The sequence below is a fragment of the Scophthalmus maximus genome, chromosome 11 (assembly GCF_022379125.1).
Source record: "Scophthalmus maximus strain ysfricsl-2021 chromosome 11, ASM2237912v1, whole genome shotgun sequence".
Classification (NCBI taxonomy): domain Eukaryota; kingdom Metazoa; phylum Chordata; class Actinopteri; order Pleuronectiformes; family Scophthalmidae; genus Scophthalmus; species Scophthalmus maximus.
Genome location: NC_061525.1, coordinates 23,255,605 through 23,273,499, shown reverse-complemented (window position 1 = coordinate 23,273,499; position 17,895 = coordinate 23,255,605). Strand labels below are relative to the sequence as shown.

General features: G+C 44.2%; 1 protein-coding gene across 3 annotated transcripts; it reads right to left on the bottom strand.

Moving 5' to 3' along the window:
* Positions 1–2,030: 2,030 nt before the first annotated feature.
* igsf5b (immunoglobulin superfamily, member 5b) lies at positions 2,031–17,146 on the bottom strand. Of its 3 annotated transcripts, XM_035621806.2 has the most exons (10): positions 16,886–17,141; positions 16,063–16,131; positions 15,016–15,330; positions 11,234–11,361; positions 10,050–10,215; positions 9,306–9,440; positions 6,776–6,800; positions 6,171–6,259; positions 4,146–4,210; positions 2,031–2,560 (listed from the first exon to the last, which is right to left on the bottom strand). In XM_035621806.2, the coding sequence occupies exons 2-10, from the start codon at positions 16,109–16,111 to the stop codon at positions 2,450–2,452; spliced, it is 1,083 nt and encodes a 360-aa protein (XP_035477699.2). In that variant the 5' UTR covers positions 16,112–16,131; positions 16,886–17,141; the 3' UTR covers positions 2,031–2,449. The 3 variants fall into 3 exon arrangements, with proteins under 3 accessions (XP_035477699.2, XP_047191358.1, XP_035477700.2); XM_047335402.1 differs by lacking the exon at positions 9,306–9,440 and having other exon boundaries at positions 16,886–17,146; XM_035621807.2 differs by lacking the exon at positions 4,146–4,210 and having other exon boundaries at positions 16,886–17,142.
* Positions 17,147–17,895: the final 749 nt, after the last annotated feature.

Here is a 17,895-nt window from a genome sequence, read left to right as displayed (position 1 = left end):
AAAACTCTAATGCGAGTCGTGTAACAGGCCTCTCCCGTTGTGCCCGTCATCGTCAGAAGCCTAATTTATTTAATAGCTTCGATGTGTCAGGTGTTAGAAAACAGACGGCGGCAGCAACGGAAGCGGAGTGGGAGAGCGAGGGAGAGAGGTGGAGAGAGAGTGAGATTTGATTTCCAAAGCGAAGATCTGTGTCGGCCATCTGGTGATAGAAAAGAAGCAGGAAACCGTGTCAGCGTGCTATTTTCAATAATGCAGGCCTGCATGCTGTCACCGCGTAATTGACAATTCAAGGGGAGATTTCTGTGAAAACGTCAACTTCTGCGGTTTCTTTTGTACAATGCTTTTTACTTCCGACAGTGTGAATCTATTTCTCCCTCTGGGAGACGCTGGCAGGCCGAGCCTTCAAAAACAATACGGACACAAAAGACGGACCCCTCCTTTTTCCCTAACATCGTCTGACTGAAGATTTAAATTCACCCCAAAATAAAATACTTACAATAGATGAACGTTTGTGTCGCCTGCCCTCCTCACTCTTCTTTCACACCTCATGCATCATCGTCAGGGTCGGGTAGTAACGGATTACATGTAATCTGGATTACATGTAATCCAGATTACATAATCAGATTACAAAAAATAAATTACTATAATCAGTGTATGCTAAATGAATTTTATTTGCGTTGAAATTTGTTTTTGATGTTTCAACAGTCATAAAGATGAATTTGTGGTTGTGTCTTGTTGCGTGTTGTTATAAATTGCAATATTTTCAATGTTTGATTTTTAAGTAATCCAAAAGTATTCAGACTAGATGACATTATTTTTGTAATCCAATGGTTTACGTTACAGATTACAAAAATCCCCATGTCCTTTGTATCCAGTAACAGACTACATTTCAAAGTAATCTGACCCTGGTCATCATTAATATGATATTACACAACCCCAGAATTGAGCCCCACTGCAAACGGCTGCATCGGTTTCCAGCGGAGCTTTGCAGTGATTTAGCCACAGACGCCTTTCTCTGCGGTTGAAGTCATATTAAGCTAATCAAGATTGCCAGCGGCAATAAATCAAGTATGGAACTAAAAAAGGATCAATCAGAACGAGCAGAATTTTCCCATTCAACACAACTGAGGGTGCTGATTGCCTCGCCTAGGCATTTCTTCCACGGCCTTTTAGTTGTGGGCGGTGACGAATGACACATAAATACTTAAAGAGTCGCAGCAGCATCCGAGAGCCGCCTGTTCCCCGCCGGTGCAAGTTCTCCCTTTCGATGCGGTGACATTATCAAACAGTGAGAATGACCCCACCGGGTGAATAATGGGATTCAAAATGGGAGCAGCCGTTTCTGAAATGTGAAAGATAATGCATGGGTGAAATTCCTGAGAGTTTTTCCTGCAGCACATATTTCTCACACACACACACACACACACACACACACACACACACACACACACACACACACCAGCAATAGGCATGTCATCGTGTTCTTAATGCATACTGACTCTCTTTCACAACAGCTCCGCTGTGTCTGGCAGATTCATAAACCTCCATCTCCGCCGCACCATCCGTTACTATTATGAAATGCAAATGTTATGTCACCCACTTCACGCAGAGATAAATCCGACACTACTACACACCGGCGCGTCGCCACCACATCGCTCTCACTGCGGCCGCAGTCACGTCGTGATAATATTCCACTCCAGCCTTTTTCGCAATTGAGGCTGCATTTTAGAACCATTTCCTTCTCCCGTGACTGGGAAATTAATTGAGCGTGAGACGACGCCCCGTGTGAAATGGAAAGAAGGAGGCGTATAATGGATTACAGCTCTGCTGAAAACAGGATTAGACCTTAAATGATGGAACGGGCTACATGATGCGGTAGTGATGGAGCCGACGCGCTTACACGTGTAAGAGGTAAAGAATCATTCATTTTTATCAAAAAGAAAACTGAAGCAAGTCACATCGAGCCTCCACCAGTCGGTCGCACCGAGGGAGACGCTCACCAGATTCCCTTGAAGACAAAGACAGGCAGGTCATAAACAAAAGGGTTACATTTTTATTCGCAAGCAGAGAAATTGTAGATCCAATACCCCAAAAGAAAAAAAGTAGAAGCAGGAACTACATCCACCAGACGCTCAGGTAGGAGGAGGTGAACGGAAGTGAAAAAGGTCAAGAAACACACTATTAACACATTTATTAAAAATACAATGTTATAAATTCAAAAACAATTTACATTTTTTTGAGGATTCACACAAAAATTGCTTCATAACATCTTTGGGGGGAAAAAATACTCAGAAAAATACTCAATATCACGTAATATTTGCTTCGAATCGATACGAAAAATTCAGTAATACCATAAAAACACCAGTTGTGAATACTATACATGTAAAATACTATACCGTTTTCATCAACACGGTATTTATCACATCACATATATTAAAAAAAAACTTAGTCAAACTGTGGTGATTCTCCTGACGCTCGTGGGGTTTCCCTCCGACGGACTCGCCTGGACTCGGCTCTCGCTCTGCGGCGCCGGACCGCTGGAGTGAACCACATCAGGGACCTGCGGAGCAACGGAGCAAAGTTAGTCCCGATTGGTGCGTTCACACCGGACGCTTCAGCAGTGATCCTCGTCCATTCCTGATGCACTCACAGGACGTCTGGCGACGGTGACGGAGGGAGGATCTCAACGCTCATTTGCTATCGCGTCAACACGTCGCGTGAATATTTCGCCCGAGTTCCAACACGAATTTCGCGTCTATGCTCCATTCGCGTTTGCATGTAATCGACTCGCGCGAATAATTGCCGTGGCGTCCGGTTTGAACGCACCATTAGTGATGACACACCAGGTCATGTGGCAGGGTCACAGTGCTGCAGACAATGACAACACCATCCAACGTGCGAACGCTCCGAAGACTTAAAGTCCTCCGACTCCGGATCAGACATCGACCTGCCTCATTACTCCACGGGCCGTGAGTCAGAGGTGAACTCGTGACCTCGAGTCGGAGCTGCTCCGCATCACAGTTAATTGTGAAGGGAGGAAGACATTTAAACATCCGTCCCGGAAGGCCCCGTGTTTCCCTGAGCCTTTTCTTTATTAGAAAACAAGGATATTACACAAGGTGTCAATACGGTACGGTGTGTGTTACCCAGAATCAATGTGACAGTCATTTAGTCAATCACAGGTCAGGTCAAGAAACCCCCCCAGGGCCACAATTACCTCATCCACATTGACATGTTAAGATCATGTTAAGGGCAGGACAGTATTTACAGGGTTCAGAGAGACAGAGGGGAGATCGGGAAAGTCCTTCCTGTCGCATTTTCCTGACCACTATTGCTTGACCTCAATGCAAACCGTCATGAGGTCAAGGAAAGGTGTAAAGGAGGATTCATAGGACCTAGGAGAAGCCCACAGTCTCCACTCAAACACTGAACCACGTGTGATTATGCGACGGCGGATGCAGTTGACGTGCGCCTGCGTTGGTGAAACTACACACGTCTGAAGATGGGGCGACAAAAAGCCATAATCTAGGCTACGAAACTGAAAGGAAAATGTCACCGCATTGAGAATGTTTGCTCTCGCTCCGGTCCACTCATATTCATCCACATGACACCGTGTGGCATGAGATGGAAATGCTTCATAGGACACGGTTACTTTAACTCGACCGATGCAATCGCTTACGTCCGTGCATGGCGCGTCACCTTCAGTAACGCTGCCGCAATGAATTGTGGGCCGTCTCTTTCTCCTTTCCTGTTGCAGAGGCAGCTCCAGTGCGCACTATGCTAAAGGAGATAAAGAATGGGAACAGCTCTCATCGTGGCTGCCGATGAAATACTTCCGGGACACTGTAGGAACCTTCCGGACCAAGGGGAGCCCGCCAGACTAACATAATGCTGTTGGCCTTTTGTGGCGCCATGAAGAGTTCCACACATTTTGAATTTGCCCAATGATGATGGTTTGAGTTGTGCAATGTGAGGTGAGCTGAGGTGAGTGTGCAGCCGTGCAGTTCCTCTACCGATCCCATCAACGTGAGAGGAGTGTGCAGGACGTCCAGCTGCAGAATGTCTGGATGCGTTATTCGGCTTCAGTCGATTCTGTCTCTATCGCTCTTTCTCTTCCCCCCCCCTCTCTCTTCCTCTTGTCTTACCTTGTGAAAGCTGTCAAAGTCCATCTTTCTACGGATTTCCATGATTAGCTCATTGTAATCTGCATCTGCAGGGTGAGAAACAGCGATTTAGCCTGAGCTAACGTCCGCAGCCTTCCAGACCAGGACTTAAAGCTACAGTGTGTAGTGTGTGGCGGCCTCTGGTGGTGAAGTTGCAAACCGCAAACAACTGAGCGCTCAGGACCGCGACGGAAGCCGGAAGAGACCAAACTCCTTTGCTACGATGTAGTTGTTCTCCACACGTCGAGTGTCGCTTGGCTTTCAGCCGTTGCCCGTCACAAATTTGTTCCGCTTCCTGTTTTCTCTTCTTTTGCGACGGATTCATGTTCTCCTACCTTCTCTTCTAATAAGTAATAAATATGATCCTACATTTCACGACGTCTGGCTTCTTGGCGGACACACTGAAGACGCACGACCGGCGAAAATTCAAAACGCACGCCGGAGCGCTTTGTCCGTTTTGGGCCATCGTATTCAACATGACGGAGCAAACATGGCGGCGTTCATGGAAGTGGGGTCCACCTCATGTAACTATAATCAACCCATTCACAGTTTACGCAAAAACATTGGTTCTTTGTTGCAGGTGATTATATATACATATGAACACATAGTTATGGACAATATAATCTATTTCTGTTTACAAGTTCTTCTAAATATTACACACTGTAGCTTTAAAGTGCAGATCAGCAAATTGGTAGGTTTCAGGTGAACTAGTGGCTCAGAGGTCTGGAATGTTAACGAAATTTAAATCCATCTTTTTTTTCTGAAAAACACAGCTTGGAACTGTAGAAAAATATAGTTTGCATGATCTTGAAACCAGCTGACCAACCATGGCTGTTGAATTAGCCATTATTAACCTTAGAAGCCAACTGAATGTACCTAACCCACACAACACTTTGGTTTTACTTTTGTTACTACTTTGGCAAAAATAAGGTGATTAACAACAATTCAAAAATCAAACCAGTATTATTATTTTTTTGCATGTTCCAGATCATTAACCACAAATCATGTCTGCTTCATATTACTGCTAACTGTGCAGACACACGGCGTCCGCTGATGTCTGTGCAGTATCAAAATATATCAGCAGACTCGAGAAATGTTGTGTAATACACCACAGTGAACAACACGTCGGTATTCATTCATGTCAAAGCTGCATTTTTTTTCATTGTGGGGGATAAAAGCATCTGCAACAAAACTGCATTACCAAGCAATCGTGATTTATCTTTGACCAAAAAAAGACTTTATGTTTAATGTGATGAATTACACAACTGATTGATTTTCATTGTGTATAAAAAATCTATAAATAAAAATACAAAAACCTATAAAGACATAGTAGAATGCTTTTAGAAATCTTTAGTCAAAAATGTAAAGTATAGATCATTTGTAGGCAAAGGAAAAGTCCTCTGAAGTGATTTTCATTGATCAATTACATGTATTGATCTTCTCCTGTGACCAGTCTGAAGCAAAGCAGAGATGTAGATAGATCAATAGATCAATAGATAGATAGATCAATAGATCGATAGATAGATAGATAGATAGATAGATAGATAGATAGATCAATAGATCAATAGATAGATAGATAGATAGATCAATAGATCGATAGATATATAGATAGATCAATAGATCGATAGATAGATCGATAGATAGATAGATCAATAGATCGATAGATAGATCGATAGATAGATAGATAGATAGATTGATTGATTGATTGATTGATTGATTGATAAATTGATAGATAGATAGATAGATAGATAGATAGATAGATAGATAGATAGATCGATAGATTGATTGATTGATTGATTGATTGATTGATTGATTGATAAATTGATAAATTGATAGATAGATAGATAGATAGATAGATAGATAGATAGATAGATAGATAGATATTGTTTTGTTGATTTGTAAAACTGCAGTTTATCAGATTCAAATATTTCTCTGTACTCTGACATTCTTTAGCTTTATAGTCTCGGTTTGGTTTTATGTTTTGTGAACTATGTGTAGCTCACTCACCTGTGTGACCCTCACTGGAGTATCCCAGGTTGACCTTCCCCCTCGTCGCCTCAGCAACCGAGCTTATCCCCACCACCGATTGGTCGAACCTGCAAAATGCACAAACGGGCGGTCCAATGGGAAAAAGATAACCTTTAGCCGAGACACGGCAGAGCCACGTCGTCGTGGACAGACATCATTTCCCTTTCTCACAGAGCAGCGGTATTGTGGTATAAATGATCATCATCATCATTTTATCAGAGCACTCAGCCCTCACTTAAATGCGCTCAATGGAAAAGCTATAAAAAACATTTTTCAGCTGCTTGGAAAATGCTGACACACACGTGATGCATGATTCTCTTTAAATGAGCTACTGACAAACTGGAATCTTAATAATTGAGTTGTTATAAAATGTAACATCTATTTAATGCGTGTCATTTCAAAAATAATGTCTCCAGGTTCATTTTATAATGAGGAGCATATAAAAGTCAATTCATTTTCAGAAATAACAATAATTGGCCCAGCTGGCAACTTCTATCTCCACAGGAAAGTTACTTTCACAAGATCTAATAGTTATTAAAAAAATCCTCATAAAAGACGTCGAGGAGAAAGCATTTGAATCTCACCATGTGGCCTCTGGTGTACTTGATCCTGAAAGGTAAAAGAAAATGAGGCATTAAAGTCACAGAACGAAAGAAAAATTAAAATCCTTATGAAAAACAATAGGTCCTCACACCTCCAGTGCAGGCGCCCTCCGGTGGACACAGAGGGGAACCGCACCTCCCGTTTTATGAACTATTATCCGCTAACTTTATTATTCTCACTGAAAACCTACAGCAGTGTGAAATCCCTTGTTGGTGGAATGGATGTAAATTAGCATGTGCCAGGACAAGGGACCTGATTGGACGGCGGCACCTGATCCTGCAGCTGATTGGTCCTGCCTGGGATGAATGAAGAACCAAGATGGCGCATTCAGTGTCACAGGAGCACATTCATCCTCTCCATGTGCCAACCGGCCACACCTTTGTGAATTGGAACGTTTTTAGTATAAACCATATATTAATGATTTATTATTTATTATAAGTAGCGGTGGACTGCTGTTTTTCTTTTTCAAAGTTTTCTCCTGTGTTTTGATCGTCAGGAAGTTTAGTTATTGCTATTTAGTTTCCTCAGATCTTGATGGTTTTGAATTGATTTGTTTTTGAGATAGATTTGTTTTAAAGTTGTGTTGTCCGCCCTGAAGTTGAAGTATTGCCCTTATTTACCTTTGGAACGAATTATGGAATAAAATTGGAGTTAAACATTGGTAAACTGTCATTTGTGACTTCTTGGGACTTGCGGAAGACTGTTTATTAGTATTGGCTTCTGCACTAATATCACAGCTTCCAGTCAGTTTTGCAATACAACAGTGGAAAAACTAGAGCGGAGTGTTAATGTGTTTGCTAAACGTGGCTTCGCCACAGAAACACACCCAGTATAATAACGGTGCAGATGGCGCTTGCCCCAGGAGAGATACTGTACAAACTGCTCCTCTTACAGAGAAAGAAATTGCCTTTGTCATTATATTTTAAATCCCCCGCTGCGGTGCCGGGCCAAAGTCTTTGAGGGAAACTATATTAGATCGCTTCTATTTTCTCCCCCCCAATATTTTCAAAGTGCACGTTACTCCCCGTTGAGATGGATTACACCCCGCAGAGAAGCTTCGGTCCTCCAAACATCCCCGTGAAGTCCAGTTAACCTGCTCAGGGGCGTGCCACAGAACGCCGTGAGACAGAAGCAAGGACGCCGGGTGGAGGCGGTGTCGGAAGTCCCTCGTACGGACGCGGCTGCCCGAGGAGACGGGGCTCACCTGCTTTATGATAATCCCTCCACGTTTACACCGACGTCTGAGCGTTATCTCGCACCTACAGGCCTCCTCCGCCCCCTGGCGCGAGGACAACGGCCCGCTCGGGGATGGTATACCCCGGATCTCCTCAACGTCCTGCACTTCCTGGCAAGAACTCTTCTACAACATCACCCCAACCCCTTCTGTACCTCCCAGGACCTGTCAGGCTATCGACCGCCAAGTCCCTCCGCGTCACAAATATCCCTGAGCTCTTGAAGAGAGTTGCAGTAAAACTGTCTCACGTGTGGTGATTTTAAAACCAGAGACCTGGAGCTGTGACGGAGCTTAAAGAGTTGGTGCAACCCTATAGTCAACTCCATCACTCCTGAAGGAATAGTTTCATTGTGATGATGATTTACACATCACATCTCATCTGATGTGCACGGACGTAACAGAATAACAATGACAAATGAAAAATAGTGCATTCAACAGTCATTTGTAGAGATGCTACTTTTGGACCGCTCTTTCTCCTGTCTCCAGCCTTAATGCTAAGCTAAGCTAACAGGCCACTGCGGTTTCAACTTTGGCGTATGAAATGCAACAAATCTACGGAATAACATTAAAAAAACATTTTTCATGCAGCGCTTTTATTTTGAAGGACACATATTTTGTGCGCATGCCTCAGAGTAACACACTCTCTCTCTCTCTCTCTCTCCTTCTCTCTCTCTCTTTTTCTCCCTAACCCATTTGTAAATGCAAATATGACACCGAATACATTAAATATGGATTTTGTTGTCAGTAACAACTTTCAGAAATCTGGGTCGCGACTTCATGTCCAAAGCAAAAGGTCCGGAGGCCGAGCCAGTTGAGAAAGACTGTTGTAGTGAACACATTTCTCTGCAACAACCTTCATTAAATCAATCACCAGCGGTGACATGATTACTAATCTTATTTTGGAGTTTGACACATGAAAAAGTGTCGTTGCTCCTCTGCAGTTTGTTCAGTATTCGTGGGGGTTTTCAAACTACCAACCCTGCGGTGCCTCTCTCACCTCTCTGCGGCTGCTCTTTCCCGAGAAGTAAAGCTTTTTCTGCTGACAACTAATGTTCCGCCTTTGTCAGAAAAAATACAGCGTGCCCTTGGTGAAGGGCGGCGCGGAGGGGGGGGGGGGGGGCACAGCACGCAACCACCTCTTCATTATACTTTAATCACAGTTTCTGTACTGGGGAAGATGTAGGGGGAGGTGACATTAAATTCACCTGGAGCGATCTGAGGAAGAGAAGAAGAAGAAGAAGAAGAAGAAGAAGAAGAAGAAGAAGAAAAGTGCCTACTTGCTCGTCTCCTCTGTCGGTGGCAGAGGACGATGCAGACGCAGAGCAGGAGGAGCAGCAGGAGAGCGGAGAGGGAGGCGGTCAGCGCCAGCGGGACGGTGCAGTCGTCTGCGTCGTCATGCAGCACCTCTGCAACTGAGGGGGGGGGGGGTCACGTCAGGGCTCTGGTCAAGAAAATTGCTGAAGCGGTGGTTGGTCACTTTTGCGATTCAGTCGCAGACTTGCAGACGCAGTGTGAAGGAAGCGTTGGTGTTTGTGAGGCGGATTCTGATTTCAGGAGAACGAACATCGCTGAGATCACGTTTAGTGTTTTGACGCTGTGGAGCTCAACGCCCCAGTGTGTTGCAATATTTGTCATTTTCTGGCGGCATCTGGTGGCAAAAGCTGCAAACCGCAACCAACTGAGCGACCGACCGGGGACACTTTATGCCGGCAGCGTCTGAAAATTCAGCGTGAACGCGACGTGTTGTGAAACCGTTTAGTTCAACACGACGTAGAAACACGGAGACTCACACGGAGGTCGGTCCACCTCATGGAACTATATCTAACTCCTATATGAACATAGTCATGGACGATATGTTCAATTTCTGTGGATGCGTTCTTCTAAATATGACACACTGTAGCTTTAAGATTTACAATGAGAGAAACTTAGAGACACAGAACCAAAGGAAGACGGAGCACAGTGCGCGCCTGTAGCCGTGTTGTTATCTAACGTGTAACACGACGTCCGTGTCAGAGTCTCACCCACTGTCAGGCGCACGCTGCTCTTCAGCGGCGTGCGGAGGCCGGACACCGACGCCAGACAGTCCACACGAGAGCTCTTCGCCGCCGTCACACTGAGGTTGCTGCTCACGGTGAAGAGGCTCTTCCCCGACTCTTCACTGCTGACGTTGTAGTCGCCCTCGCTCACCTCCACACACACACACACACACACATCATGATTATCATTTACTGTTTCTTATAATTGGGACGTCTGCTGAGTTCATCTGTGAAAACTCTGAGCGTCAATGCTTCGTGAGCAGGACTGTGGAGGAGAATTCAGCCTCTCGAAGTCGACGGATCCGAGGCCGGACAGCGAGTCCAATTCAATGTTTTGAACATGTTGGGCGTCACTTTTCACATTTAACTACGTCCTATTTCTGATTTCTACAACACATCGATGATACTGTATCACATCTTATTCTTTATTCATTATCCGCCTGTACTGTATATAGGTATTTACATCCACCACAACTATTCAATATCATTCATCCAGACATATACATACATATATATATATATATATGTATGTATGGCAATACTATACTTTTTCCCCAGTATTTTTATTGTATATTTTTGGTTATTTCTATGTGATACTCTGCTGCGGCAACGGCTTCATTTCCCCAGTGTTGGATGAATAAAGTTCTATCTAATCTTATCTTCTATTTTTCCATAAAATCATGAAAGAGCATTAGCTGGTGGTGTTTGTGACCAACTACTTTATTTGTTTTTCTCCATTTTAGTAATATGTGTTTTTATTTATTTATATATCTATATATATATCTATATATATATATATATATATAGATATAGATATATAGATATAGATATAGATATATATAATTGCTTTCTAACTACTCAAAATGACAAGGCGATTATTATGGAGATAAATATCACAAATGTACCTCATTTACTATGTTAGTTATGCACCAATCACCGTAGCAAATTCCTTGTATGTAAGAACACACTTGGCAATAAACTTGATTCTGATTCTGACGATTGCATCATCCATCTGTTCACATGACCTCTGTTAAAATAAGAACAGATGGATGAACTTTACTGATCCCAAACTCTGAAATTCCAGAATAACCCCACAAATCAGTGAGTCACTCTACAGTAAAGAGGATGACGATGACGCGCGTGTACGACGGCGACCGTCGTCTTCTCACCTCTCTGTCGTTCACCTGCCACTGCAGACGGGGTTCAGGGAACCATCCCGCTGCTTGGCACTCGAACTGCACCGGCTGCCCCTTGAGGGCCAACTGGTCGTCCCCGGAGACTCGGACCACGCCCTTCTCTGCAGTCGGGAAAAAAAAGGAAGCATATACGAGGATTTAATGTCTCTTTATTGGGGCATCGCCAGGATATCCCTGCGTGTGCATGAGCGAACTCAAAGGTGACTCAACCCTTCACCTGGATCTGTATCTCGCCTCCGTCTTCCTCCCTGCCAGCGAGATACAGCATCTCCTATGTGAAGTCTATTGTCTGGCAGAATGTAAAAGGCGGTGGACGCCACAGACAATTGCTTTGGACAGATAATTGCGGGCGCTTCACATCTCCGTCTACGATTCAGCTTCCAATCCTCGGATGTTTTTTCCGCGGATTCCTCAGCGGCTCGCTCTTCTCTGCAGCGGCCTGATTAATCGCTGTCATGAACATTGCACCATCCCATCTCTTTCTTTCCTCGCAGCGACCGGCTCTGACAGTGGACACTGCGGCTGCTCCTGGGGAATCGCAGCACCTGGTGAATAAAGGTCTTATTTGCACACTCTGGCTTCGCCATCAGGGCTGATTGATTCGGCTGAACAGAAAAGAGGGAGGGAAACGGAGCACGTCAGCACTTTACTCCCAGAGCTCCGATTGAAGTGATCCCTGAAACAAGGTTTTATAGCGCTTGTTAATTACTGTAGGGGGGGAAACTCTGGAGGCGCCTGGGCCGCAGTGACGGGCGGAGCCAGGCGGAGAACCCCCCCGCTCCCCGCAGTGTCAGTGATTTCTCCTTTCAGTTGGGGCAGCATTTTAAAACAAGAAGTGCAGGTCTCTGTGCAGGACGGATGTGTATTTGCATGACATGCACTTTATGTGTGGCTGTAAATTGAATCCATTTTTTTTGCTCTACAATTAGTGCATGCATGTTCATCCTCCTCTGATTCATGTCAAAGAGTCATCCAGGGCCGGTCCGACGCGTAAGCCAACTAAGCGGCTGCTCAGGGGCCCCCATGGCCACCAGGGGGCCACAGTCGATGGAGAAGGCAGCAGTGAACGGTAAATTTGTGCCTTTTTTTTCTCATAAATTTATGAATTAAATGTCAGAAATTCTCTCTTTTTTTTTCTCTTAATAATACCCCCGTCCCCCGTCCCCGTTATTATCACTATTTTTTCATACAGTGGTCCTAATACGCCGTCGTATGACATCTAGTTCCGGGGGGAAAAGAAGTTTCTCTTTTGCTTCTGTAACGTCACTCACAACCACGTGGACTGAAGAAGTTTAGCTTCCGGATTGTCTTGCTCACCTCTCTCATCAAATTCCCCATAGAGGCTCATGGGGGACGGCTCTGCTTGGGAGCGCATAGTGATTCGATCGAGCGAAAAAGCTTGGTGTGTGTTCAGTTCCAGAGGAGCGAGAGCGAGCAGGCGAGTGTCCTGATCGCTCATATTCTTCATATTGGACAATTAAAGCGGGCGACAGTGTGGATTTGTGGCTGCGTCCCATTCGGCACATTCGAGGCCGCGGGACACAAATCAGGGGCAGAGCTGCTGACTGCTAACCGGCCAGTGCCAGGATGCACAATTAATCCGGCGGCCGCGTCAGGCCGTGTGATGCTCTGCATCCCGACCGCGGGGCCTGGTTCACCACACACTGCTGCTAATGGGCCGCACGCGTCAGCCGCTGGATTTGTGGCACCGCCGGCGACGAGGGTTCTCTCTCCGTGATCTATCGCCCGTCCTTCTTTCCCCCCTCAGCTTCTTTTTGCACAGTGAATCTTTCACAGGTGGATTGTTTTTCTTTTTTTTTAGCTGAGCTCTCACTTCGCTTTGTACAAACTGACTTGACGTAGAGAGAAAGAATAAACTGTACTGTCCGTTCATTTCTCAAAATATCGTGTTGGAACAACTTTAAGAAGACAAAGAATAAATCGAATTGTAAGCCTAGGCTGTCTGTTTATATATATATATATATATATATATATATATATATATATATATATATATATATATATATATATGTGTGTGTGTATGTGTAGTATTTTTCCAACAATGTCCATATGTTTTTAAGCGATACCTAAACTTGAATTATAACATGGGGGGGGGGATATCTGTGTGAATGTCAATGAGTGAGCAGCTTGCAGCAGTAAGATTTAATCGCTAATATCCATAAAGATCCACATTCTATGTTTATTAAAACAGTCCTGTCGCCCTAACTCCGAGACAGTTTGGTGTTTTTTTCGCGGCAGAAATGTAAATTTTAGTGGGAAAAAAAGGAAACCTACATCCCTCATCGTTTTTCTGACGTCCCCTCCCCTCCTGATCATTTTTGCACAATCGCTCGTTTGTCTGTAAATGAACAATGAACATGTTTGTGAATGACAAGTGCCGAAACTGCTGTTTCCTCTTCCTGCAAAGTGCTGGTTCACACTGCAGCACTTTGCAGCTGGAGATCACAGCTCCATCAGAACTGCAGAGAACAAATCCTGCTGCCGGTGCTCGCCTCTTTATATGTGTGTGTGTGTGTGGGGGGGGGGGGGGACAAATCAATTCCTGTCCTCGACGCCTCCCACACTGTCATTAATAATGTCACAAAACCCCTCAGACAGGCCCGGCTAACTGCACACACACACACACACACACACACACACACACACACACACACACACACACACACTGACACACACACACACACAAATGATTTGCCACCATTGATACACACCGTGATTGATCACTCATGCACCGGTGCAGCTGAGAACATTTTATTAACCCCGACACGACAAACACGCTAAGACAAATTAATTATGATGCCAGAAAACACAGTTCTCCTCTGCTTGTAGAGGCAGCGGTGTGTGTGTGTGTGTGTGTGTGTGTGTTTCAAAGTAAATACACAACTTTTACTTCATTTACCCGTTTGTTTTTTTAAACATTCTTCTTTTTTCGCCTCATAAAAGTTCTATTCAGTGTATTTCTGCTCTCTCACTCTGCAGTGATTTTCAACAGACTTCCACCATCTGCTTAGTTTGCTTCCCGCGTGCGTGCGTGTGTGTGTGTGCGTGTGTGTTTATTAAAAGCTACCTTTGGGGAGATTCCAGCTAAAGACCATGTAATTGGGGACAGCTTGTCCAACCGCGGAGAAAAGCTGTGTCCCCCAGGAGCAGGGTTAGAGTCAAGACTCCAGGAAATGAAACTCTCTTATCTCCTCTGATGTCCTCTAAAATGCGTGTGCATGTGCGTGTGTGTGTGTTTGTGTGTTCGTGTGTGTGTGTGTGTGTGTGTTCGTGTGTTCGTGTGTGTGTGTGTGTGTGTGTGTTCGTGTGTTCGTGTGTGTGTGTGTGTGTGTATGTGTGTTCGTGTGTGTGTGTGTGTGTGTGTGTGTGTGTGTGCCTGCATTCTTTTTAAAAACACCATCTTCGCTGAGCACGTCAGCAGTTAGTGCAAACATCGGCTCTACAAGAACTGGTATGTGTGTGTGTGTGTGTACTCGTACTGATATCTTTCTGAGGACCCACTGAGTGAGGACATGTTGGCCGGTCCTCACTTTTTGAGTCTGTTGGAGGGGTAAGACTTTAAGGGTTAGTTGGGATGGTTGAGGTTTGTTTTAGGGGCCTGAGGAACACAATCTGCCAATGAGCGTCCTCTGTAAGATATTAGTACAAGACGCACATGCACATAGTACCTCCACTGACACTCACACACACACACACACACACACACACACACACTCACATTCGAACGTACAGACCTTGTACAAACAGGTTTGCCGTTTTCCTGTCGATGCCCTGAAGGTCACAGGTGACTTGTCCCTGGCTGCGCCTCTCCGCGCTCCTCAGGACAAACGTCCAGCCGTCCCCCTTCGAGCCGGAGGCGGGCTCGGCCGTGACGTTGGTGCCGGTGGACGGCAGGACGCCGTGCGACTTGGACACGGTGAGCACAGCGGTGCCGTTCAGCAGCCACACCATCACGGTCCACCGGGCGTCGGAGGTGCTGCAGGTGAACCGCGCCTCGTCCCCTCGCAGGACGGTGAGCGCTCCAGGCGCCAGCGTCATCTGAGCTCCGGCTGCCGAAGGTTACAAAGAGAGAGAGACAGTTTTTGCACGGAAAAACATAATCAGACGACCAGGAAGTCACTCTTCACAGTTTCCAGGGTGATGGATAGCTCGTTAGCCGCGAGCTAACTGTGTTAGCCTCGACGGGCAGCGCGCAAGACTAAATGATGCATCTGTTTAGGGAACTGGGTCTGAGCGAACATCTGGGCCGAGGCCCATACGGCAGATTAATGAGAATCATCTGCTCCTTTTGATACGATCCAACAGGCGACTGTGACGTCCACTGATCACTGGTCAACAAGAGAGGCGGCCATTTTGAGAGAAAATGATTTATTTAGTTCAGATGGATCGTTAGGTCTTTCTATCTGTAGGTTTCATCTTAATGACCATCAGCCATACATATTTATGATTTATTATCTATTATTTACTACATTTTTTTGATACAATCCAAACCACTGCACATTTTTAGCCTCTTTTTCACAAAGAAATTACTTTCTAGAGACTTTGTATATAATGTTTATAGGGCTATTGTATAATTATTCTATGATTTTTGCTATATTTTATTATCTACCTCTTCCCCGATGCCTTTTTGACTCCTGCTGCTGCTGTAACAAGTAAAGTTCCCCGGCGTGGGATTAATAAATTCTGAACTTATTGTATCTTATCTTATCTTATTTTCTCATATTTTATCTTATCTAATTGATGAAACACGCTGCTGTGTTCGTTATGAGCCGAACTCTCACCTTGAGTTCCGCACGAAAGTAGCAGCAGCACCAACAGACGAACCACCATCGTCCAATACCGGACGGAACCTGAAATGAAAGCAATTGAATTATTCCACACGTCTCCACCGGCAGGTAAAGGTTTTCACTTGTGCTGTGAAATATATGGGTCAACTGATCCTTTGACCTTTTTTTTTTTCCTCTAGCACCAGAATGATGTTCACGTTTGTGGTTTTAAATGAAAATGAATGTGATTTGATGCAGACGTTCACCTCAGGAATAATAGTATTACACTACGTGACCTTCTCATGCAGCACCCTCAGAGGTCAAAGTGTTACATTTTTCAAATATATTGATTAAAGAAATTTCTGAGAAAATAGTGGCTGTTTAGAAATCAACAACACATGCATGTGCTGTTGGTTGTTCAGTGAAAGACAACAGGACCTTCCCATCGCTTACGTTTCATTCGTATTCAAATTAAGTTTTTCCAAAAGACAATCACAAACGGGTCAGGTCATAGATCATTTTGATATAATCTATGAATTCTAAATAAATTCTCATCGTCCTAATTCCGATCTTATCATCACCATCATCCTTGTGCGTTCAAACAGAATCAAATCAAACGCAAATGCACCAATTCAACATATTATGAGTCAAAGAAAATTACATTCGATTGTTCCACAATCACCGCAGCTAATTTAATTCAGCTCAGATTATTATTCTGCATTATTCCCAGTAAGATGATTGAGCTCTTCCCTCCTCCATAAAAAAAAGTAGCATCTCTTGAATACAACTTTACGTTCCTGTTGAATTTAAAATGAAAAATAATAACTGTGCGACTCACCTCAGTCTGGTGTGTGTGTGTGTGTGTGTGTGTGTGTGTGTCAGCAGCGAGGGGCTCACACACACAGTGGACACATGTCAACAGTTGCTCCTCACGCCTGCTGCTCTGCCATGTCGCCCACAGAACCGTCCCGTTAAACATTGACCAGAGTGCGTCGGAACTTTGTCCTTTGCAGACGCAGAGTACACAGAGTGACTCACACTGCAAACAATGTGAGTCCCCAGTTCCCAGGGGTCCCACGACCGGGCCCCCACCCTCTCACATGGAGGCCTCTGGACGCACGGAGCGATGGAGGGTGACAGAGGGATGACGTGTCGTGCTAGTTTAAAAAAGGACAACAACTACAATGTACAAAAGTAATGTAATATAATCTGAATTAATTTCGGATTACATCAAAATCAAACCTTGTAATAAAAATTATGGACGCAACCACATTTAAATTTTTTAAATCTCTCTAAACATCGAAAACATTTTCAAGGCAAATAAAATGCATTTAGCATGTTCAGCATTGGATAATTATATATAAATATTGATATAAATATTGATATATATATATATATTATCATGATTTTTAAACTTGCCATATTTAAAAGACATAATCAAAATGTAATCAAGTAATCCTTGACAGTGTAACTATAGTCTGATTACACATTTTTCAAATATTATCTCGTCTGATTAGAGTTACTTATTTTTCGTAATCTGATGACGTAATCCAGATTACATGTAATCTGTTACTACCCAACCCTGGTGTGGAGTTGGCGCCTCTTGTCCGTGTCTTCTTCTTTCCTTTTATAATCTCATGAGCCCTTGGATTGAGGACTCGACCTCATTCTGCATAATGAGTATATTTACTTTTGATACATTATTAGTACATTTTGCTGTTAATACTTTGTGTACTTTTACCTCAGTAAAGGATCAGAGTACTTGTTCCTCCACCACTGCTCTTCTGTTTGCGTCTCGAACCTCGTTTGAAGAACAAAGATCAAATTCTTTCGGTTCTTATTCCTGGT

Excerpts from the sequence above, each read along its gene's own strand:
- igsf5b (XM_035621806.2), bottom strand. The coding sequence starts at position 16,111 with ATGGTGGTTCGTCTGTTGGTGCTGCTGCTACTTTCGTGCGGAACTCAA. Across the intron at positions 15,331-16,062 it reads ACTTTCGTGCGGAACTCAAG|CCGGAGCTCAGATGACGCTG; the intron begins GTGAGAGTTCGG and ends AACCTTCGGCAG. Across the intron at positions 10,216-11,233 it reads GGCAGGTGAACGACAGAGAG|GTGAGCGAGGGCGACTACAA; the intron begins GTGAGAAGACGA and ends GTGTGTGTGGAG.